The sequence below is a fragment of the Frieseomelitta varia genome, unplaced genomic scaffold (assembly GCF_011392965.1).
Source record: "Frieseomelitta varia isolate USP_RPSP 00005682 unplaced genomic scaffold, Fvar_1.2 scaffold_34, whole genome shotgun sequence".
In the NCBI taxonomy this organism is placed as follows: Eukaryota; Metazoa; Arthropoda; class Insecta; order Hymenoptera; family Apidae; genus Frieseomelitta; species Frieseomelitta varia.
This window is the reverse complement of record NW_025110079.1, coordinates 553,573-578,942: the sequence shown is the minus strand read 5'-3', so window position 1 is coordinate 578,942 and position 25,370 is coordinate 553,573. Positions and strand designations below refer to the sequence as shown.

Here is a 25,370-nt window from a genome sequence, read left to right as displayed (position 1 = left end):
AAAAGTCACAACGTGTATTAAATTATTATGATCTAAGTATATATGTGTATATACAACAATAAAATTTATAAATATACATGTATATATTGAATATAGATATGTTAATGATTATTAAGAGATTCATAAGATTCTAGTTATATGAACATATTTATATAATTATGTAAGATATGTAAAAGAAAGGATGAATTATGATAATGTACTTTTGTATCAAGATTCTCTATTTTTGTTATATGGTAATTTCTGTTTTAGTTTATCTAATTCTTCCTTCTGCGAATGATATTCTGCTGTTGCTTGTGTCAACTATGAAACAAAACAAAAGAAATGGTAAGTTTTACTTAAAAACAAGATACTGGATTTAATAAAACACATATTTAAAAAAAAAGCAAATTAATAACCATATCGAGAAGTACTTCAAATTTTAATTTTAATAGATTGTTTTCATCCTCTAATCTCTTTACTTCCTTTTTTAATTTCTCATTTTCTTTGTATGTGCTTCCAATTTTTCCAGATTCTGAAAAATAAGTTACGCATGATATTAACAGATTATAAATGTTTTTTCATTAAGAAACTTACCTGGAATCCAGGAACCAGACTCAAAGACAGCTTCTTGATCTCCTAATTTTAAATGTATAGGACCAATAGTGGGTCCGAGTTCTTTCTCTATACGTTTCGGACTAAAATCTTTGTTTGCCAAGAAAACTCCTACTTTTCTCGTAGGAGTCTTCTTAGGGGAGAATTTATTTGAAAACAATGGCATTGCGTATATGTCCAGCGGTACAATTTTCTTACATGCGAAGGTTAAATTTCAAAACATATTTAACATGTATTTAATAACGTGTGAATTCAAATGTTTCAATAATAAAAATATACTTTGTCTTATTGTTTAATTTCGAATTCAGAAAATCTTACTTTCCTAAATATACATTGTATATACAATAGCCTTAACGAAATGTTAATAAAAGATAGCGTATAATATATATTTCGATAATTACAATAATATTATTCTACCTCATTTGACAAAGTAGTAAGATAATGTAATTTTACTATTCATTTTGAAATTTTCGTATATTGGAATGTATATATTCATGGCAAATAATCGGCGTTACCACTGCTCCAAAAATTTTTGTTTACACTGGCCACAGTATTTGCTTGTAAACCATTGCTGAGAGTAAGGTTGACTTCTGAAATTGTATATTCATATATTCTTTTTCCCGTTAAATAACATACAACAATTGTGCTTTTGAAGAAATGATCAGTGCGATTTTACGTAACTCGTCGATTCATTTGAATAGACTGACAGTCAATTAAAGGAGTGTAGCGTCAGTTTTTGTCTATAACCTAAATTGTCCATCATGACTTGGCTAGAAACGATCGCTAGCAACGTTCTTCGTAATATCGTGTTTCAAGATATACCATCGAACACAGTTCAAGAAGTTGAGCCGAAAAATTACAGTAATCGACATATTGAATGTCGCGAGGATGGCATCGTACTTTATGGCCCAGCAGAAAAAAATAAAAAGAAGTTTGAAGTTGTGCTTCACAGGCCTTGTACAGAAACATTGCATCAGGCGTATAGGTTATTCTCACATATTCTTCTTTTTTCCCTGCTAATGCAATACGAAATTTATTAATATTAATTATATAATGTTTTCAGTTTGTATAGATCAGAAGATAGAGCAGATGCTGAAACACATTTTATTGTGTACAAAGACAAGGTTCCGGTACTTGTTCAAATTTGCCGCGAGGTAGTTCTAATGTTTAATAATATTTGTTAATGATATTTACGTAGAAATCACGAGTGTCAATGATTATTATTTTGTTTACACAGATGTGTAGCGTGGGTAAGATACAAAAATTATGCGATACTTTAATGGAACATCCAACATGGACGCTGGCACATTTGGCAGCTCATTTTGCTCTTTACAATGCTTTTGCCCATTCTGATGTAAATAGTCAGTTAAACAGCGGAGATATAGAAACAGGTGTATCACCTTTGCAAGTTGCGGTACAAACAAATAACTTACGCACAGTACAAATGTTGATAGAAGCTAAAAGTTCGTTGGAGCATCTGGATTATGAAGCCAATACTGTCTATCATTATGCAGCCAACTCTACTAAAGAAATAATTTTAGCCCTTGGAGGTGACCTTCCAAATAGTCTAAATAGTCGTAATAATAACGGGCATACACCAATACACGTCGCTTGTTTGAATAATAAGCCCGAGTGCGTCACAGCTCTTCTTTTAATCGGAGCGGATGTGAACATTCCAGCTTCTGAGGGGCAACCTAGTAGCCCTAGTTACGTAGGCGATCTTCTTCACAGTAAACAAAATGCACTCCACGCGGAGGATATGAAATTTGGTGGTACGCCGTTGCATTGGTCACTGAGCAGAGAGGTGATTAATGCTCTAATAGACAGTAATTGTGATATAGATGCTGTAAACTTTGATGGTCGTACAGCGTTGCACATTATGGCATTGAGAAAACGATTGCCGTGCGTAGCGGCATTATTAAGTCACATGTGTTCTGTAAATATCGAAGACAAGGATGGCAATACTCCATTGCATTTGGCAGTTTCCAGTGGCACAGCTGCCATAGTACAAATACTGATAGGTTTTGGCGCGGATGTTGATGCCAGGAATTGGAAGTCAGAAACGCCACGGCATTGCGTGAATGTCGATAGCAACGAGGGCCAGAAAATTCTGTATGTTCTAGATTCGGTGGGCGCTCAACGTTGTCCACGGGTAATGTTAAATTGCCACATAGGCTGCAAGTTTAACGAAACATATAATGGTATCGCACCGCAGCAACCACCGACGGCTGTACCTCGTACGGTATTGGATCAAATGCTGCACGTTTCTGGGATGGATAAGATGGCTATGCAAGAAAACCAGAAAATAAAAGGCGGTCGACTTCTTTGCCTGGATGGAGGAGGGATTCGTGGTTTGGTTCTTATACAGATGTTATTGGAGATTGAGTCGATCTTGGAGAAACCTATCGTAGAGTGCTTCGACTGGATTGCAGGCACATCTACAGGTGGAATTTTAGCTCTTGGCCTAGCGGCTGGCAAATCTCTGCGAGAATGTCAGGGGCTGTACTTCCTCATTAAAGAGGAAGCTTTTATCGGTACACGTCCATATAGCAACGAAGGCTTGGAAAAAGTATTGAAAGATTGTCTAGGTGCTAATACGGTTATGTCGGATATTAAAAAACCCAAAATAATGATTACCGCTGTATTAGCCGATAAAAAGCCTGTCGATCTTTACTTGTTTCGTAATTACGACGCACCTAGTGTATTACTCGAACTTCCAGAGAGCTCTGTCTCCTTGCCGCCGAGCAAACAATTGCTTTGGCATGCGGCAAGAGCAACTGGGGCAGCTCCGTCTTATTTCCGAGCGTTCGGCAAATTTCTCGACGGTGGATTGATAGCAAATAACCCGACTTTGGATGCAATGACTGAAATTCACGAATATAATCTTGCTTTGAAAGCTATTGGACGCGAGCAGGAAGTGATTCCCTTGTCTTTGGTCGTTTCTCTTGGCACTGGCTTGATACCTACTAGTCCATTGAAAGAAATCGATGTATTTCGGCCAGAAAGTTTATGGGACACTGCAAAGTTAGCGATGGGAATGTCGGTCCTCGCGGTATTATTGGTGGATCAAGCAACAGCAAGCGACGGAAGGGTTATCGATCGTGCCAGAAATTGGTGTTCCATGATCGGAGTGCCTTACTATAGATTCAATCCGCAACTATCGCAGGACATCGCTATGGATGAGAAAAGTGACGAAGTATTGGCTGAAATGATATGGACTACTAAAGCGTTCATGCGTGCCAATAGGGACCAAATAAACGAATTAGCTGCTGTGATAAACCGTGATATTTATAACGACTTCTAAGTTGGTGCAGCGTGAGAGTAATATGTATGAGAGTTGCTGATTTCTTTGTGAACATGTGAGGTATGATTGAACTGCATCTATTCAAAAGTATAAATCTTCCTTATTCTTTAGTTTGCTCTACCTTTCAATTACTTTTTCTCCCTCTTCTTCTTATTTCTTCTTCTTATTTCTTCTTATTTCTTTCTTCCTAATTTGCTGCTTCCCTCTACATTTCTTTATGATTGAATCGTTTCTCAATTTTTTTGTACATATTTATTGTTGATAATTTCGACGATTCAGTACTATTTAAAAACTTTTGTATTAAAGCAAACTTATTTATCTGTCACTAAAATCGATGAAGCAGCGCACAATTATTTTTATTTCTAGCTTTTATTTTGAATGAAAAATCTCTCTCTCTATGTCTCTTGCCTCTCTTGCTGTCTCTTATTTTCAAATTTCAATTAATTATATATATATATATATATATATATATATATATATATATATATATATATATATATATATATAAAATATATATATATATATATATATATATATATATATATATATATATATAAATGATTATTTATACGATATGTCTATTATATTTGTACTAAATATATATTCTAATAAAAATACTACAATATTCTACAACTCGTAAAACCCCTATATATATATATATATATATATATATATATATAGAGAGAGAGAGAGAGAGAGAGAGAAGTTCTAATATAAATATATATATAAGGTTCTACGAGTTGTAGAATTTGTATTAGAATTTGTATTTAATAAAAATATAATAGACACATCGTATAAATAATTATTTTAAACATCTAATAAACGTTAAATATGGTCGCGTCGAATATTAATATAATGACAAATGGATGTTTAAATATTTTTGTGATTTCTACGAAAGATGTATATATGTAAATGCATATCTATCTACTTGCAACATCTATAAAATTAATATAATATAATAAATATAGATATAAATATACCAAATTGTATAGTAAATTCGTTCCTATTTCTTCAGAATATCAATGATTGTTACTTTTGATCAATGACGTACCTATATATATTTTCTCATTCTATCATTCGTTATCAATGAGACAAGTGTTTTTTTTTTTTTCATTCAATCGTTCCCTATATGTACTTTCTTTCTTTAAATCACAGAAATAAAAATAATTTCTTCATTAAACGACGCAATTAAAAACCACATTTATCAATATTAACTGCAGTTATTATTTACTGCGCTTTCATTATACTTCTCAAAATATAATATAATATTCGCCGATGCTTCTTCAGAATCGTCGGAAATTTCATTGTAATTCAGTGTAATCACGAAGTCGGTACTAAAATAAAGTTACAGATCATATCGTTTCATAAAAATGTCGTGAAACGAATATTTTTGCCAGCCACTGTACCTTCGTCGGAATAATCCTGTTGAAATAATTTGTTACTCCCACCGGTGGGAGGGGATACGATCTGAATCATCGTGCACGGGAGGATGAATCCGAGGAATTTATCTGCGTACAAGGCGATTAAGATCCGATAGAGAGCGTCACGTCCCGAACGTTCGTCCCGGGGTATGATCCGACGTTTCATTAGCTCCTTAATGCGTCGGGCATCCTGCTCAGGTCGTTGTTACGCTCGGGGAAGGATCAACACTTTTTTTGCCTCGGAACGGCAACGATGCGTCAGGGATATGGCTGTTACGTGCCAGAGTGACTGATGAACCGTCGGCTAATTACATCCTCTATGTGCCCCGTAATATGAACGTATTAATAACCTGCATTTATACATCCGTGAAAAATGACCGCTTATCTCGCCGCGCGAGCACATAAAGGAACATTGTTAGTGGCTGCATCTAGAAACGAGTGCGAGGAAGTCGAGTTGGCCCTCTTCAGAAACGAACAACAACTCCGAAGTGAAAGTTATTTCCAACAGTTTGTTTCTCTTCTCCCTGCCCGAATCTTTTCACAAATTGGATAACATATTATGTTAAATGTCACTTTGAGATGGCGATTAGTTTCTGGTTCGTCATTTGGCTGTCAAACTTCCGAACTTTGATCGATTTGTTTTGTCGTCACTCAAAGTCGCAGTTGTCGGAATATCGTTTAATTGTTGATACGGGTAAATTTCTCGTAACTTGGTCGTTCGATTCGGGGAAGGGCACTTAATAGATCCGAGAGGGACGTTTTCAAAGATCAAAGCGTACCGTGCGAGCGCGAGTGCGCGTTCTACTTTGGCTCCGGCTAAATAAAAAGGCGTAGCTTCGCGTTTTTTTTCTTTTTTTTTTTTTTACAGACGGCTGCGTTTAGAAAGTGACGAGAGATGGAAAGTTGAACGACCACCACCTTGGTCTTAACCGTAATCCCGAAGAGTGACGAGCGTCAAAGCAACGCGGGGATTCTTCAACGACATTACTACCCTCTGTGCCGCCTTCGTTCTCCTTTTCTCCCTTTTAACTCTTCCTTCTTCCTTTGCTTCTTTGCCTTCCGCTTTTAATCGCAATATCTGCCTCTCCTTGTGAAATTGTAAAAAAAGGAAGAATGAAAGAAAGAGGATGAAAAGAAAGGAAGGAGAGAAATTTAGAGTCGAGGATCGAATAGACTGGATACGATCAATGTAATTACATATGATTGAAATCAGTTAGGTGGGACGTAAGTTTGGACGTACGTTATTTGAAATAAAAAATAATGAACGAATTAATGTAAAAAGTAATTAAAGAAATTGAAACAATAATGACAATGATATTATTTCGGAAACTTTATGTAGTTAGTGCGATTCAAATAAATTATTTCCAGATAATTTCTTATTTAAGTTCGGTTCTTACAAATTGGCAATATTGGTGTACAGAGATTAGAAACTATTTGGATTATCTGAATGAAAATATATTCAAACACAAAATAGAGAAAATAAAATGGAAAATTATTTCGTTTCACTCGCCATTTCAAATGACATCTAGGATAATATGTTATCAATTTATTATTGTTTTAAATGTATTATTTGTTAGACTGCGGATTTTTATGCAATTGCAAATTTTTGTAAGTGTTTTGTAAGTGAGTGTTCTCATCTTTGGGTATTTGATATATTTTTATACAGGGTGTCCCTTTGTCAGTTTTATTATTATAGGCAAAAATAAGACTAAAATATCACCTTTATTAATAAGTTATAATATGAAGTGTGACGATCGATGTGGTCAATTTCAACCTATAGATTAATCGAGAAGAATCAATCTCTCGGTCTTCGTGATCATTAAACCTTACGTCTTTTGACAAGGAAAAATTAAATATATAAATAAATCACGAAACAATCAAAACCAAAAAATCAAATATGACAGATGTCTGGAAAAAGAGTTTTCTTTTTTCCATAGTTCAGGAGGGAGCACATTTGAATCATAATAATTTTTATTTGCGATATTGCGATGCGTGAAATTGCGAATTATTAATCAAGTCTGTCAATTAAATTTCGTTCAGACGTCTGAATTCACTAAATACATAAAAGATCATTTTTCAAGCCAAGCGCTCTTGAATACCAATACACAAATGCATAAAAATTCGCCGCCCAATTAAACAAATAAACGCCTGAACGTTTCGTTTATTTAGCAAGACAGAATCGACGAATATGACGTGGCTTGATCGAGCGAGTCGCTCGCCGAGAGATGAGAAAACGTAATCGCGTCGGTACCGGTAGGTAATTCGTGAAACAGTGGATTTCCTTCGAAGCACTTTGGATATATTAAACGATAGCTCGGTTGGCAGGAGAGGTTGGCGCGTCGGTAGTGCCGAACGGTGGAACATAGGGTGTAAAAGATTCACGACAAAGCTCGAGCGGCAAGTTCAAAGCATTCCTAACTCGGTACTCCTGCTTTTGCCTCCTCTCACTCACGAAGCATTACTCTAGTACCGTTCTTCTCCCATCGTTCGTCGAACGTTTCATCGTCGAGCCCACCCATCTCGAATCTCGTTTTCGTCGAGCTTTTACCGATCCGGTCCAATTTGACGGGACTCGAAACGAGAGTAACGATCTCGAACGTCACGCGGGACAACGGCGTCGTAAGTGATGGAACGGATTTTTTTACGGATGTGTTTCGGTGTTTTCGACGTGAATGATTCGAACCGGCTCAGGGAAACGAAATCGAAAAAGATTTTTTCAATCGGGCACAGCTGTCGACTGATGGTTGGAATATGGTTCTCCCGGATATGCGTGTATCGAGCGGCGCGAACGACAGACCGGAAGTAATTAGATCCGCATACAAAAGTCTCTCTCTCCCTCCGCGGAAGGGGAGGTCGAGTTATCGAGCAGCATTTTAGAGGGAATAGTCAAGACGAACCGTTAATCAGCGATCGGGGGTAGATCGTCACGTCCACCAATTTTAACGTGCTTTCATTAACGATCCGATTTCTTTTACTCGGAATTTTTATTCGAAATATATCAGTTTATATCACAGTCGAACGACACACAAAGTGAATAATTATTCTTTCTGCTCTCTTCGGTTTGTTCGTAGCTGGAGTTTGTTATTTTGGTTGTTCTATTAGAAAAAAGTACTAGCTATTTAGCGCACGAGTCAAAATATTTGATAAATTATTGATATTATTGATAATTATTGATTTTAATTATTGATATATTGTTATAAGAAACACATGGAACATGATAGAAAGTATCAGCTATTTATCGTAATGTATCATAACTAGTGGGTATATTTTATTGAAACTCAATCTTATATCCTTAGTTGCTATTTGAATAAAATATTTGAAAAATTATCATTCAAACAATACATCATCTAATTTGACTCGACGTTTTGAGATAATTTTGGGTTAGTTTATTAAGCAAACAATGTTTCTCTCAATAATTCTTTTCAAATAGTTTCTGTAACTCTATTTATATAACATGTTTAATCTACATAATCCCTTTGATTTATTTGAGTATTATTCATTAGGACAAAGTAACTAGCAGTAACTCTGTATTTTATACGAGCAGCTTGGTGTCTTTGATCTTTCTTTTCCGTTCCAGTCACCTCGTTTTCATCTCTCTTCTATCTTCTTCTCTCCTTCGCTCTTCCTTCGTCCGATGTCTCCCGCCCGACATTTCCTCTCGTCTCTCCAACGAGAAACACTGCGAGAAGAAAAATCTCTCTCCCCCGTCGCTAACTTTTCACCGCCGACGATTTTTTCGCGTAAGAAATATGAATTGTTAATAGGAGGTAAAAGCAATTTTATGTTAGTAACGGCGCATCGATATATTCTTAGGCAGCGGTGTTTCCCGTTGTTCGTCCCGCGGGCAAGTCGAGCCGGGTCCGCGTCGCGGACTATGTAAATCGTGCCGATATTCCCATCCGCATACATTAGTTTTTATTTCGTTTCGCTTTTTTCCCTCCCTTAAGTGGTCATTTTCATAAAAGGCTGCTCCGTTCGGCGAAACTTTGGCTGCTCTTCCTTCCCGGCAGGGGTAAAGATCATCGTCAGATGATCATCCTTTCTTTCAAGGAGAGGAAAAGAAAAAAAAAAAAAAAAAAAAAAAAGGACGAGACAAAACAACGGCGGAATCGAATCGTTCAAACGCGGACAACGATACTTTTACAACGGGAAAGAATTTAATAGTATCGGTCGGATGATCGATGTAAGATAGTTGACAAGGAATGGCGAAGATTAGGTGTCGGGGATGGAGGGTGGATGTGTACGGCCGCATCGGGCGCGCACTGTGAACAAACGGTATTTCGAGATGAGCGATCGCTCCCCCGAGAGAGCGAACGGGAACTAAACGGGGAAAAGACGAGATGGGAACGAGACGCGAACGCTTCAGTACCCTGTCGAAAGTCGGCTCGCCTTATCGCCTTCTGAGGGTCTATTGTCGACCCGGCCACTAATGGAACGATATCCAGCTAGAATCGCGAACCGCCAGTCTCTCGGTAGTTTCGCGAGATTAGTATCGCGATCTATATAATTTTAGCTTAGCAGCCTTAGCTAAAAGGTCGAGGTCAGATCCGTTTTTTCTTTGTTTTCCGTTACGTGCGAAAGGAGATATTACGGACCGAGTCGCTTTAAGGTTTGGAAGCCTAAAATATTATTAACTCCAGCGAAAAACTGTTTGAGACAGGAAGTTGAATTCGATTTCGAAGGGTAGTTATTATTATGCAAATGGAAGCGCGATTATTTCCAACAATCAGTATTTATCGTAGATAATGAAATTTTAGTGTCAACGTGTCGACACCTTAGAGAGATTCTTTCTTTATCGAATTCGCCAGTACTTGATTTGTCGAGTTTCGAAACTTGTATTATCAAATTTAGTATTCATGCCAAGGCTTTTTACGCGAGAGTGTACGAGAACGCGTACGATCGAAAATCACGAATGCAAAGAAATGCGACGGATGGATGGTAGAAACGCCAATAATAGGTAGACAAGCCGACTAACGAAACGAGGAGAGAGAGAGAGAGAGAGAGAAAAAAGGAGAGAAAATGTACATGTGTATATATGTGTGTGTGAGAAAAAGAGAAACAGAGAGAGAGAAAGGAACTGGTGGGTTTACAGGCTCATAGGTGCAGGTGTTTACGAACGAGTAACCGAGAATCGGAAACCGCGAATCGGCAAGCCGCGATCGAACGAATCTAGAATGGTGTTTGGGTGAGAGGGGAACGAGGGGGAGGATGTGACTATGGTTCTCCGATGTGACAATCGCGTCGCGTCGCGTTGCGTCCGTCAACGAGGAGGGAATAAAAAGAATAGGGAGGGTTTCGCTTGGTGGAAGGGGACGTGGGCCAGCGCGGAGAGACCGACGGATCGACACACAGGGTGTTTTAAAACGAGTGCTATCGATAATCGAAATCGCTCGGGGGTTGCGGTTGCCCGGGGCTCTAGGGTAAATCTCGCTGTTCGGCCCCCTTCCTCCTCTGATTGTGCGGACGTACGGCTGTTGGTCGGCCGTCTGTACAATCGTACGTGTGCGCGTTCCTCGTGAAACACGCGGGAATCTCGCCAGGGCGAGAGCGTCGTCTAATACTCTCGCGATACGTTTACTTTACGAGCGTAGTTCGATCATAATCTCTCCGATGTGGCGACTCATTAGCCGCGTGGGCGTCGTTCTATAATCGAGAGTGACGCGCGTGATATTTGACATTATAAAGATACGATGTTTATAATTTTCCATGAAATGTCAGATGAATGACAGGTAACACGTAACGTGTCAATATATTTTCGATACTCCTTTCGACATCTGTATTGTTATGTTACTATAACTGTGTTCTCGACAAAATATGCAGTCAAAGTTGCGTACAACGTTTGCTTTTCATGTTCCTTCTGTTACTGCTATAATTATGCACATCTCGTCGAAGATGTACACAGATGTTCATAATTTTGGAACATAATCCAAATAACAAGTCCACTGGTCTGTAACAAATGATCACAGACGAAACTAGAGAGGATAAGATCACGATATGAAATTGAGTTATACTCGACATATACGCGAGAGTAGATACTGTGCGAATCATACGCAATTTAATATCTATTATTAATGCAAATGTAACTATTTTGTTTTTAATTTTTCAATTGTACACGTTAATTTTTTATCATTGTCTCAATATGACACTAACGAATTGGTTAAATCGGAAAATTGGAGAGAATCGAGTTTGCACGCAAGTGAAAGATCAGCTGTAAAGAAAAATGGTTGAATAATTAATTCCACTGCAATAAATATAAATACATATGTATATGTATCTAGCGACTCTTAATTTCAGTTGACGATCGTATCGTATCTCTATTATTATTAATTATACTATATTATATACTATGTTATACTACATACTTATACTATACTAATATATACTATATTATTATTATATTTAGTATATTATACTAAAATATTATACTAAAGTTAATATAGTATATTATATTATTATTAATTTATATGTTATACTATATTATATTATTATTAATTATTATTATATTTAGTATATTATACTAAAATATTATACTAAAGTTGATGTACTACATTTAAGTATTATATTATATTAAGGTATAATATTAAAGTTAATATAGTATACTTAAGTATTGTACTAAAGTTAATATAGTATATTATAGTATATTATATACTATATTATTATTAATTATTATTATATTTAGTATATTATACTAAAATATTATACTAAAGTTAATGTACTACATTTAAGTATTATATTATATTAAGGTATAATATTAAAGTTAATATAGTATACTTAAGTATTATACTAAAGTTAATATAGTATATTATACTATATTATATACTATATTATTATTAATTATTATTATATTTAGTATATTATACTAAAGTATTATACTGAAGTTAATATAGTACACTTTAGTATTATATTATATATTAAGGTATAATATTAAACTTAATTATTATACTAAAGTTATAGTATATTATGCTATATACTATATACTATATTATTATTAATTATTATTATATTTAGTATATTTCTCTTACTTTCTTGTCTATATTTTCTTCTCTAGTCTAGCATCTCACCTCGTTGCTCGAATCTTTCATCGAAGGTTTAATCCTTGGCTTCGATCGTTGGCTATCTTCGTGCACAATTACCGCGTATCGCGTGTAACGCTGAATCGACTGCGACTCGCGATGAATATCGCTGCGCTATCGATACGCACGGTGACAGTTGCGCAAACAGGTGGCGCAGTGCGATTTACGCGTCGAAACGCGTTGCGTGTGAACGTGAACCCCGTTCTGATTTTCAAACGACATCTGCCTTGCGATAGCTATCGATCCGTACGACCAAGTGCGATCAATCGTTCCGCGATTGTTTTCGGCTGCAAACGTTAGGCTGACAAACGGGTGAGAAACGTTGACGGGAGCCGAAGTCGAGTGTTCGTGTTTCGTTCCGGTGTATCCTGAATAATCGAGCATCGGCCGATCGCTTATCGGATTTCCTGTTGGAATATCTTTCGACGGGCGCGGAAACTCGGATCGTTAGCCGTTTCCGGAGTGTACGCGGAACGTTGGAAAATTTGTACATCACCGCGCGACGCGGTTAACCTCTTCGATGCGAATCGACGATTCAAGTCAACGATCAGCCAACCTGTGCATATCGTTATACGCGTATCGCAGTTTATAATTTTAAAAATGTCTTTCACGTGTTAGGGACATATGTCCATTTATAATGTATATAATATTATATTAAATATTATATACTATATTATATAGTAACTATATATACTCTCATATTATTATATATTATATACTATAAAATGTAATCATATATATAATATGTTACATACATACATACATACATATATTATACACACACACTAGCAAAATATTTTATTATGTTACAATATTATTATAGTAAAATGTATATACTATAATACTATACTATACTATATATTTTTTACTATATTATTATGTTACTAATAATATTATAATATTAATATTAATATATTATAATAATGTTATAAAATTATAATATTACTAATAATATTATAATATTTTATTATTTCACTATACTATAGTATTATATTAATATGACAGAACTATCTTACTATATTAGTATATACTAATAATATTACTATATATTTCTGTACTATAGTATTACTATAGTATTATATTAATATACTAATAATATTACTATATATTACTATATATTATTATATTAATATATAATTAGTATATTACTATTGTACATACTATTATTATATTAATATTACTATATAGTATTATAGTAATATACTAATAATATTACTATATATTATTTTATACTGTAGTATTACTATAGTATGACATTAATATGACAGTACTATCTTACTATATTATCATATACTAATAATATTATAATATTAATATTAATATAATATAATAATATTATACTATTACTACAATACTATTTTACTATGTTATTATATTACTAATAATATTATAATATTAATATTAATATAATGTAATAATATTATATTATTACTACAGTACTATTTTACTATATTATTTTATTGGTAATTATATTATAATATTAATATTAATATAATATAATAATATTATAAAATTATAATATTACTAGTAATATTATAATATTTTATTAGTTCACTATATTACTATAGTATTATATTATTATGACAATACTATTTTACTATATTATTATATTACTATATATTTTACGACAAAGTACACGTTACACGAGACTATCCTGTGCTTCACTTATAATATTACCACCCTCCCCCTCTCCCCTCTTAGAACCACGCATTGTGGAGGTTAATTTGAGATGTGCCGCCACTATGATAAGACGTCATTTTCCAAGGGAAAATATTACAACGATCGAACTCTATTTTCGTCCCTCGCGAACGCGAACTTCTCAGCCGACGTGGCGGAAGGATTCTTCCACTCGAGAATCGTTTCTCCCGTATTGCTCCCGCTCCCGCACCCCCGCTTGAAAACGAGTGGCGAGTTAAATGTACCGAACTTCAGATAATAAACAACAATAATACGCTGTCGAAATAAATAACGGCCGACGAATACCGCGGGTGTACGAGAACTTTTGTCCTCGAGCGGCACGCACGGCCGTTCGTCATTCCCGAGAGTCGTTCCACCGTGCCGGAATCGATAGCCTGTGCGAAAGGATGTACGCGCGTCTCTTTTCGCCTCTGTCGTCGTTCGTCTCTCTTTCTGCGTCGCCGGGTTCAGCCGTTCGCCAAAGAGCCCCGAAAGAGTATCGGATTCTTTTTTTTCTTTTTTTTTTTTTTTTTTTCGTACGGTGATGATAAAGCGGCCAGACGAAATTTCGTTTTTCCTCTCGTGGAAATTGCGTTTTGTTCGAAGGATGCGTTCGATATGCGCGATACAACGATCTATGCGTTGCAACGATAACAACTGCGACGACGACGACGACGACGACTTTGAATGGCGAGCATCCGAGGGCGAAGGGGGATGAAAGAAAGACTAGCAAGCGAGTAGGAAAGCGAAGCGGAAGACGTATCGCGGCGTGGCTGTGTAACGACGTAACAACTGAAACACGAAGACGGCGGCGAAGACGGAGACGGGGGACACCGCGAATACAGAGACGGTGGTACAGACCGATGGTAGTCTAAAGAGAGGCAGCGTGGTTCAATTTGACGAGATGTGGGTAAACAAGGGAGATCCGGCAAGTTTGTTTGACTGTGGAGGCAACTACCGCGACGTCCTTTAATTTACGTTACTGTGGTCGGTGTACGCGCGGGCACTCGTCGGGACCGGTGCTTTTGGGGAGTTATATCATCGGTACTTCGGTCGCCGAACATCGGTGCCGGGGCGAACGCTGCAGCTACACGGATATGCGCAACAGCCTAATCGTCAACCGTTCACCACCGCCTTCGACTCGTGATTTCGCACAGTCTGTGCAAACGAAAGGGGTGCCCTTCGGCAAATAGTTATCGTTCGCTGCGCCACGGCTACGTCGCACACGTCCTCGGCAACGAACTTTATTTCATCTCGATTAGAACGATTTATTTACACTGTCCTCTTCTGTTTCTTTCTCTCGTTACCATTCGCGGCGCTGTTACAATTATTTCCGAAATTTGACTAAAAGACCATTGCGCACGACAGCAATCGAGTGTCAGAGGGGCTCGTGATCATCGTGATAATCGTGGACGCGAAGATTAACAAAGAACGTTTACAACCTCTTGCGCTGGCAAAACTGGTTCGCGGACCGTAACGAGTGACCGAACCGTATACGATAATTCGTCGCTTTCTTCTTCTCTTGAACTCATGTCGGTATGATATCACTGGATAGAAATTATTAAGAAGCAATCAACTTCGTCATTTGTTTCGTCTGGGTTACATTTAAATGTACTTTTTTTTATATGGGGGTTTAGAGCCTTTAGCGACGTGTTGGAACTATCTCTTTATAACTGGTCTAGTAGTTGGGTCTCCTTTAGGTAGTTGATAACGTTTTTTTGTTGTTTCTCGCAAGTTAGAGCGGTGTTTTGGCTTAATCTGTATTTACTTCTTATTTTCTGCATTCATGTAGCAGGTGTGTTGGGTGATGATTTGTTGGTTGCAGAAAAGTTAGTTTTGTTTTACTTAGGAGGTATTCGTGTGTCCGATTCGAAGTCTAGTCACATAGCTATCCTTTCTTTTCTGCTTATATTGTTGTTTGGTATTTTTCGGTAGAAATGTGTTATGTCGTGTATTTTGATTCTATTTGTCGTAGTCCAAATTCTGTTCCATTCTTCTCTTTCCGCTTTGCTCGTTGAAGCTAGTAGGTCTTGGTGTGGGATGTTGGCTTCTTTTGTTCGGTTTATTGTTACTTCTTTGGCTAAGGAGTCGGTTTTTTCGTTTCCTTCCTTGGTATAACGGGATCCAGGTGATTATTATTTGTTTATGGTTGTTGGTAAGCTCGGTGTATGTTTCCTGAACCATTTGTACGACTTTTCATGCTTTTTGGTGGTATTGGTGTTTTTTTATCGAAGTCAAGAAATCTGTGTAGATTACAGCTGATTGGTATTTGTTTTCTTGGATGTGTAGTGCTTCTAGTATAGCGTATGTTTCAGCGGTCAGGATGGATGTATGGTTAAGGAGCCGTCGTTTTCAAATATACTTAAAACTGAGAAAACGTTGCAATTTGGGACAAAAAGGTTCTCGACGTGCGTGGCACGTGATTCCAGCGCAAGAGGTTAAAAGTAGCAACGAAATGCGAAGAAAGAACGGAGAATATAAGGGAAGAGAGGAGAAAGAAAGAAACAGAATGGAAGGGAGGAATGCAGGAAAAAAAAAGACGGTCGAGGATATCTTACATTTAAAATAGCAGGGATAAGACTAAGCTCGGGGATGTGACGAAGGCGGACAGTGGCAGGAGTGTCGAAGCGGTCCAAGTCGAAAGTCTACCGGGGAAAATCCGTAAGGTGGGGTACGTAGGTTGTAACATGCAAATTTGAACCTTAAGGGTTTTATGTCGAGCGATATCTCTGAATCATCTCCCCTTCTCTCGGGCCGCGTCGATGGTGGCCCTTGGAGGATTTCGACCGATTTTATCCCAAGTAGAATTGTCTGTCGCGCTCGCTGAAGGAAGAAAGGAAGAAAGGAAGGAAGGAAGGAAGGAAGGGGGTCGTTCTCGTCGGTCGCGGTCGGTTCCTCACTTTCGGAGATCCGCTCTCGATCGGTAGCAAACGCGTCGTTAGCAGATGTTATCCTGGAGTTATCTTCCCGGTTGTCGGTTTAAGGAACCTCGCGAACGCTCGTTTTCGACGGTCGTCGATCGCTAACCGAGAAGGGGGAATGCCTCGACGAAAGAAGATTGAACATAAGTACTTACAATTTCCAGGATGTTGGTTAGTGATGAGATCAAATGGATACGCTAACAATAAGTATAATCGACACTATGTAAGCAATATTTAAACACTATAAATACTCAGGAAAACAAATTGCTGTAGTACTTTAATCGATATGATGACTATGTGGGGCATGCTCTAATACATGTATGCTCTCTTTGGCCTTGAAGTTGACCTAGGTTTTTACATTTGGTTTCTCTTAACATTGCACCTTTTCACATTGCATTTATCATAGCAATATTTAAACACTATAAATACTCAGGAAAACAAGTTGCTGAATCTTCGTGGATTATATCTTTTTATAAGTACTTTGATCAATAGGTGTGACTATGTGAGGCATGCTCTAATACATGTATGCTCTCTTTGGCCTTGAAATTGACTTAGGTTTTTATATTAGTTTCTCTTAACATTGCACCTTTTCACATTGCATTTATCATAGCAATATTTAAACACTATAAATACTCAGGAAAACAAGTTGCTGAATCTTCGTGGATTATATCTTTTTATAAGTACTTTGATCAATAGGTGTGACTATGTGAGGCATGCTCTAATACATGTATGCTCTCTTTGGCCTTGAAATTGACTTAGGTTTTTATATTAGTTTCTCTTAACATTGCACCTTTTCACATTGCATTTATCATAGCAATATTTAAACACTATAAATACTCAGGAAAACAAGTTGCTGAATCTTCGTGGATTATATCTTTTTATAAGTACTTTGATCAATAGGTGTGACTATGTGAGGCATGCTCTAATACATGTATGCTCTCTTGAAATTGACCTTTTTACATTGGTTTCTCTTAACACTGCACCTTTTCACATTGCATTTATCATAAATTTCTAATACATTTGTAACCTACTTTGCGTTACTCTATATCTATGCTTATCTTAACCATTGCTATTCTTTTGTCTACTTAAATATCTTAACCTGATTCTTTCATTTTATTTCATGTTTTTATGTTTATTTTGTTGCTCTCTTCTTTCTAGACCCGCATTATCTCTTCTACCCATTTTCTCTCCCTTTTTTTTATCTTTCTTTCTCCCTTCTATTCGCCTGAGTCAGTTTACTGCTTCTTCCCCGCCTTCTTCACTCAGTACCTCTTCCAGACTTGCATTTGTTGCCTCTGTCTCTCTACAGTCTCTCCAATACAAGTGCATCTGTACTAATAAATATATATTTCAATAATATATTTAATATATTTCAGTATATTACATTCAATATATTACTCAGACATTAATATATCTGTTATATTCTCTTTGCATTCACCTCAGTTTCCTTTCAGAGTAACTTCATAAGTAGATATCTACGTGCAATTGAACATCTTCGACGAGCAGCAATTTATTTTTCAATCCACAAAGTGAATCCTTTTTTCGAATCCATAATTAAGTTAATTTCTTCTACTTTTGTAAGTAACTTTACAAGTACTAGTCCAGTACAATCGAACGTCTTTGGCCGGAATCCTATAAAGTGAACGTTTTGTATTGATCACGTTTGACTTGGTTTCGTATTAAACTTGATCCCATCGCTAGTTTCGTGATTGGTGCACGCGTCGCCCCCTCTCGCCAAGTTTCAAAGTCGATCGTTCGGCGACTTGTCGGAAACGCGTTGACGTGCCGCTATCGCGACTTTTCGAAGTTGATTCTGGCCAGAGTGACCAGAGCGGAGGACCACGTAAAAATATTGGCTGGGTCTCTCGTTGGCCGCGCGCCGTGTTTATGAAAACGGTATACGCCGGAACGCGGGCGCTCGTATCCGATTCAATTTAGATCGCTATCTCCAGATCGGCGCGTACCAATAAAAATGCGCGATCCTGCCGTCTGCATGAATTACGAGGCGTCGTATTAAAATGGTTCGCAATTCCGTATCTGATTCTGCGCTCGCTAGACGCTGTATAACCAGCCTCGGGTCAATTTTTTCATCGGTGGTCCCGATTCGTTTAGTTCGGTGCTTCGTTAGAGCAATAGTTAACGTAAAACTGGTATTCGCAAATTGTCGCGTTGGCGATTATTGTTGAAACGTTCCGCGAGCAGGTGCTTCTATCGACGATTCCGAAAAATTACACGAGCCTTCTCGTGTATCTGTGTGGAGATCGATAGCGTTCGCGCAGGATGAATTGTCCTAACATGGAATATTTTTATGCACGCATTTTACCAATTTGCGATGGTTTCGCGCAAATCTAAAATAGCACAGTTTTGTAGCAGATTTTGGCTGATAACAGTCACATTTAAAATATAATAACGATTTAGACAATGTTTATTATTTTCGTCACAGTTCTCGTTTCTCATGGCGCTCCTAACGAAATATGTATATACAAAATACGTCGAATTTACTCTTTCGACGAATAATAAAATAAGACGTAAATAACGCGTTTCATAATTGTTTTCGTTTGGAAAGAAACCGCAAAATTTATTATTTTTCGTACAAAATTAAACAGAAAAGTAGTTATCGATCAAAATTAATTAATAGCTTTAAGTTATTACAATATAATAATATAAACTAATAATATTAATATAATATTAATATAAATTAATATAATATTTATAGTAATTTATATAATATAAACTATATATTAATATAATTATAATATATTTATATTATATATTAATATAGTATAATATAATAATATATATAATACAATATAATTTCTGTAGAAACGAATTATTAAACACACATATATCAAAAACATTAATGCACAAATAAACATGTTACACGTTTACAAGCATACAAATCACGATAGAAATTGTTATAATATAATATTAATATAATATAATAATATATATAACATAATATAAAATTTTGTAGTGAAAAAAATATATAAAAATGAAGCAAATCATTGTCGAAGTAGAGTCAAGTATCTAGATTCTATAAAATGCTCAGCGAGAGGTAGAAAATTTTCAAGAACCGCCCCCTATATTCCTGAAAACCAATTCAATTGCCTTTCCACGGGGGCGAAGCGTGAAACGATAGATCAGGTTAAAGCGCTTGCACGATAGCTGCTTGGTTGATGCACGCGCATCCGTGGGTAGTGGTCTTACCACCACGTACTTACCTACGACGTACGATGTAGATCGATCACGCGGATTTTAATATCTCCGGCCACATTGGCCGAGCATTCGGTAGTCACGAGGCGCCTCGCCCATTCATCATAGTAACGTAGTAGGTTACAGCGCGGAGGGCGCGCGATTAGAATCAGTTACCCTTTACTTGCGCGCGTTTGCCGTCCCCGCGCGATGGTGATGGGTAACCCTTGATATCCTGGACAAGGATATCCCCTCGGGTGCCATCTGCCAAGGCCCATTCCTTCTATCTTCTACCCCGCCCGCCCCCTTTTCGATCCACTATTCCACCGCGTACTCGCGTCGCGTCGCGTCGCTCCGCTCCGCTCCGAAAGACCGTGCTCTCCAAAAATTAATAACCCCTGTGTCGTTGGTCCCTGCCTCTCTAACATTCTTACTTACATCTTCTTTCCCTGTCCAATGTTATTCGTCAAACAATCGCGCGTCGATTTCGATTTCTACCGGAGATTTCGGATCTGACGAACAGTGCACGTGCTCGATTATCCCCAGAACGAAAGGAGGTGCAGTCTCAATCTATTCTGGAGATACAGTTTCGATGTGATTCGGTGATATGAAACACTGACGCTTTGATCTTCAAATCTGTTGTAGATTCGGTCGTGAGAATGATTTTTCAATTGTTTCTACGCGCTACGACGATTTGTAACTGCGACGTGTCTTTTCGAGAAGACGAACAATTATTGCGCGATTTGAAAGAATATTTCGAAACGAAATGAACGATTTCGAAAGTAGAGGCCTCAAGGATTAAAACGAGCTGAAATTTATTTGTCACAATGTCGTAACTGTTTGAATATTCGTGACAGTCCGAATAGTAATGGGAGTCGGTGGTTTTCTTGTAACTCGTGACAAGTTTCTTTACAGCATCGCTGAAATATCTCACATGTATTAACATTACTTGGAAAATTAATATATTAAATATATTAATAATATATTAAATATTAATACTGTATAATAATATATAATATATTAATAATATATTAAATGTTGATAATGTATAATAGTATATAATATATTAATAATAGATTAAATATTAATAATGTATAATAATATATTAATAATATATAATAATATACAACAAATTAACTTTGATATAAATTAATATATTATATTAAATTATTTGTAAAAAATACGGTCTTTTAAATATATTGTTCAAATAAATGGTTCTTTTCGCGAAATGGCACACGTCATTTTTTCCAATTCTCCGATAAAAAGCACTAATTTCATCAATTTACACAAAAACTGTATCTTCAATAATTTCCGAGATATTTGTCAAAATTTGTTGCGCATTCCCTAACTTTTAGGGTAGCTCTCATCCTTTCAACATCGACGATTGTTATAGAAAAAAAAAAAAAAAATACGTGTCAAATATTTTTTCGAAAACTACATTTATGCAAATTTCTTTGGCACCTCGGTATGTTCCCTCATCAGTGATTTGTTTTATTGCTTCCTTCAGTTCATTGTTTGAGCTAAAATGAGAGGTCATGGTGTTTCTTCAACGTCTGAGATGAAATGGAAATCACAGGATGTACAAATTTCAATCGGCCGAATGTGCCGATAGTCGAGCTTATTGATTCTATTGGTTTCCGAGTTCGATGTATAAACTTCAGTTTCTGAGCCTTTTCTAGATAATATTCCTGCTCCAAAATGAAATTCGTCAAAATTAAGGCAATTCTTGGAGGCACATAATGAAAAGCTGATCCCGATTGAAAGAGGATCCGAAAGCAGTGGGAATTTTATTTCATTTATTTATACAGGGTTAAATCTCTTTGGTACAATATACATGAGAACACATAGAGAACACATCAGAGAGAGAACAAAATAAATAAATTAGTAGATTTTTAAATAGGAAAACAGAGAATGAGAAGTTGAAAACAAACGCGTACGACGAAAATCGTTAGAGCTGATTAATCAAACGGAAATTTTCATCGTTGACTATTTGAGACGCTGACAAGTTGGTTGACAAGATTGAGGGAGAATTAAAAAATAGATAAAGATATAAAAAGAGGAGAGAGAGAGAGAGAGAGGGAGGGAGAAAGAGGAAAGGAGGGAAAAGTCGCAGATTCGCGTCCACATTTTTCACAAACTACTCTTTTGTTCCTTATTTATTACGACATGAATAAAACACGGAGGTAGTAAACGGGGGGCGTAAGGAGGGAAGCGAAGGAGGGACGGATGGTGAATTAAATGCGGTATAATTTTCAAATTTTGGGAAATAAATAACGGGTAAGCGATAGGCTGACTCGCGTGCGGGTCGGTCCCCTACCTCGTGCAACGTTTCTCTCGTCTCCCTCGGAAACGCGCATAAATTCTCGGCGACGGAACAAAACTTGAAATTCGAAGGAGAATTCTCTCGGGGGAACGGGGGAATTGCTTTAGAAAGTATCCCATTATGTACGGATTGTTGCAACGGAGTCAACCAACAAGTGTTTCCCTATCCCCATCGACTTTTCACCGTACGAACCGTTTCATCTTAGCGAGTCATCGGTCCAGATTTTACAAACTGTCACAAAGTGTACATCGTTGTACAGGGTTGTTCAAATCGAACGTCACATTTTCAAGTTGAAATGCAAAACGCAACTTACTTGAGATTTGTCTAGCTTTTTTATTTCAACGAGCCATTGAGAGATCGGGCGAGATTTTGCAAATTGTCACAAAGTGTCACCGTTGTACAGCGTTATTCAAATCGAACGTCACATTTTCAAGTTGAAATGCAAAACGCAACTTACTTGAGATTTATACTTGCTTCGGCAGTACATATACTAAAATTGGAACGATACAGAGAAGATTAGCAACTTACTTGAGATTTGTTTAGCTTTTTTATTTCAACGAGCGATTGAGAGATTTTGCAAATTGTCACAAAGTGTACATCGTTGTACAGGGTTGTTCAAATCGAACGTCAACACATTTTCAAGTTGAAATGCAAAACGCAACTTACTTGAGATTTGTCTAGCTTTTTTTATTTCAACGAGCGATTGAGAGATCGGGCGAGATTTTGCAAATTGTCACAAAGTGTCATCGTTGTACAGGGTTGTTCAAATCGAACGTTACATTTTCAAGTTGAAATGCAAAACGCAACTTACTTGAGATTTGTCTAGCTTTTTTTATTTCAACGAGCGATTGAGAGGTCGGGCGAGATTTTGCAAATTGTCACAAAGTGTACATCGTTGTACAGGGTTGTTCAAATCGTACGTCACATTTTCAAATTGAAAATAAAACGCGAATTATTATTACTACCAGAAACTTGCCCTTTTTTTTGTTTTTTTATTTGAACGTAACGTTAATTGTAAAAGATAACACGAAAAACACGTTACGACACGAGATAGACAAAATTGATTTTATACACATAGATGTAGTTTGAGAATCGTTACGATATTTTGATTGTCTTATAATTATTTTAATAATACACAATACAGGCAAACAGTGAGCAAGCAAACTTAAAAAAAAGATTTTATGAAACGAACGGAAAAGAAGGGAGGAAGGAAGGAAGGAAGGAAGGAAACGAATAATTAACGAAACGAGACGGGAATCGGGCGAGTAAGCAGAGGTAGATAAAAAAGGAGGCCGAGACACACGGTACAAACGTTTCTACCGCGTTTCTTTAATTGGTGGCATTAATCACACGTAATTACCGAGAATCTTGTAACAGTGCTAACGGCTGGTTCGTAAGCGTCTCCACGGCTGAGTTTACCGCAACTCTTTGACCGCAACGGCGTAGAGATGGTGGAAAAGTGGGCGGCCACGCGTACCACGCGCACCTCTGCTGTTTGTTCTTACGCCGCTGAGGATTAACCCCGTGGAGCAGTAACCGGCATCCGCGGCTGCAATTAGTACGATACCGCATGGAGTGGTTACCGACACTACCGTCGAAAGGGGTCGCCAACCGTCCCCGACGATCTGGCTAGCAACGTTTTGATCGTCCGAGTTAACGAACGGTTAACTGTACCTTAACTGACGTGCCACGCACACGTCTGCGTCCGAATGTCATCGATCGTTCGCTCTCTTCTTCCGCTTTTTCATTCTAGCCTCTAAGATTTACCGCTGACGATCGACTTGGTTTAGTTCCGCATTCTTCTTTGTCTGTTCATCTTCCGACAACAGTTGTAGAAGACAACCGAGTACGTGGAAATATAGAAAGAAAGGAATCGTGCGAGGAGAGGCGAGGCTAGAAAATTAACGCTAGAACTGATTGAAACAGTGTATGACGACTGAAGTAGCAGACGAATTAAAATGCAGAAAACGGGAAGAGATTTATTACACGCTTTTGTTTCGTGTGTTTTATTAAAAGTCGTTCGGGTCTATAAAAATTTACTGCTGCAAGCGTATAGAGTTTCTATGGAAAATGATGAGTTGGTCACTTTGACCATTTTGGTAATTCTAGTTTTAAGATGTATTATATTCGAGAGAATGTCGAGGAGGATGGATATTCTGGCAAGAGATTACATCGCACGATTTGGTTAATCACACACAATAAATATACACACTCTCTTGCCAAATGTGCAGTTAAAATCGTAATTATTTCGCGTGATTGGACATCCGAAGATATTCTCGTCCAAAATTATCCTTTCTTCAAATTATACATTTCGATCCAGGTTTCATCCTAAATTCACTGATTTTCTGGATCGATTTTCTTTTTTGGAAATGATCTTAATTTTGTCGACTCACTGATTGAATTGATTTATTTTCAAGGCACAATTTTCAATTTAGACATTCACTTCTGCACTCTATCTTGTAACATAGAGCATTCGTTTGTAAATTACTAATAATGACACAGCGTATTGTTCGGTATATAAAAACAGATAACTTTTTAAGTTTTTTTAAAAGAGAGTTGAATGAGAGCAAGTGATAATATAATGGACAATCAACAGTACTTTGACAAAAGTTACATCCTTCTTTTGCTCAACGTCAGAAGATATTAAATTATCAAAAATATAGTGAAAATCGAATGGCGCTAGATTTCCACTGTTTGGCAGCAAGAAATCTTCGAAAAGTTTTAGAAATTTTTAAAACCCTTAAAAATGTCTCAGAGTTTTAAAAAATCGCGTGGAATTAAAAAATCGTGTTCTCACAACTTGGCAGCGAGTTTCAAAAATCTTGGAAAGGCCTCAGAAATTTTTAAAATCCTCAAATAAGTCTCAGA

The 25,370-nt window shown here is 36.9% G+C and overlaps 2 protein-coding genes and 1 pseudogene across 2 annotated transcripts; 2 read left to right on the top strand and 1 right to left on the bottom strand.

The window, feature by feature from the left end:
• Nucleotides 1–47: 47 nt before the first annotated feature.
• LOC122530360 (protein chibby homolog 1) lies at nt 48–875 on the bottom strand. The gene is made up of 3 exons (XM_043657229.1): nt 574–875; nt 396–511; nt 48–300 (listed from the first exon to the last, which is right to left on the bottom strand). The coding sequence occupies exons 1-3, from the start codon at nt 755–757 to the stop codon at nt 208–210; spliced, it is 393 nt and encodes a 130-aa protein (XP_043513164.1). The 5' UTR covers nt 758–875; the 3' UTR covers nt 48–207.
• Nucleotides 876–1,352: 477 nt separating this feature from the next.
• On the top strand, nt 1,353–4,003 carry LOC122530364 (85/88 kDa calcium-independent phospholipase A2). The gene is made up of 3 exons (XM_043657237.1): nt 1,353–1,576; nt 1,655–1,745; nt 1,829–4,003. The coding sequence occupies exons 1-3, from the start codon at nt 1,353–1,355 to the stop codon at nt 3,893–3,895; spliced, it is 2,382 nt and encodes a 793-aa protein (XP_043513172.1). The 3' UTR covers nt 3,896–4,003.
• Nucleotides 4,004–22,968: 18,965 nt separating this feature from the next.
• Nucleotides 22,969–23,052, top strand: LOC122530379 (annotated as a pseudogene).
• The last annotated feature ends 2,318 nt before the right edge of the window (nt 23,053–25,370 follow it).

Coding starts and splice junctions, on each gene's coding strand:
- LOC122530364 (XM_043657237.1), top strand. CDS start 1,353: ATGACTTGGCTAGAAACGATCGCTAGCAACGTTCTTCGTAATATCGTG. Junction 1,577..1,654: donor ACATTGCATCAGGCGTATAG/GTTATTCTCACA, acceptor TAATGTTTTCAG/TTTGTATAGATCAGAAGATA. Junction 1,746..1,828: donor TTGTTCAAATTTGCCGCGAG/GTAGTTCTAATG, acceptor TTGTTTACACAG/ATGTGTAGCGTGGGTAAGAT.
- LOC122530360 (XM_043657229.1), bottom strand. CDS start 757: ATGCCATTGTTTTCAAATAAATTCTCCCCTAAGAAGACTCCTACGAGA. Junction 512..573: donor GTCTGGTTCCTGGATTCCAG/GTAAGTTTCTTA, acceptor CTTATTTTTCAG/AATCTGGAAAAATTGGAAGC. Junction 301..395: donor TTGAAGTACTTCTCGATATG/GTTATTAATTTG, acceptor TTTGTTTCATAG/TTGACACAAGCAACAGCAGA.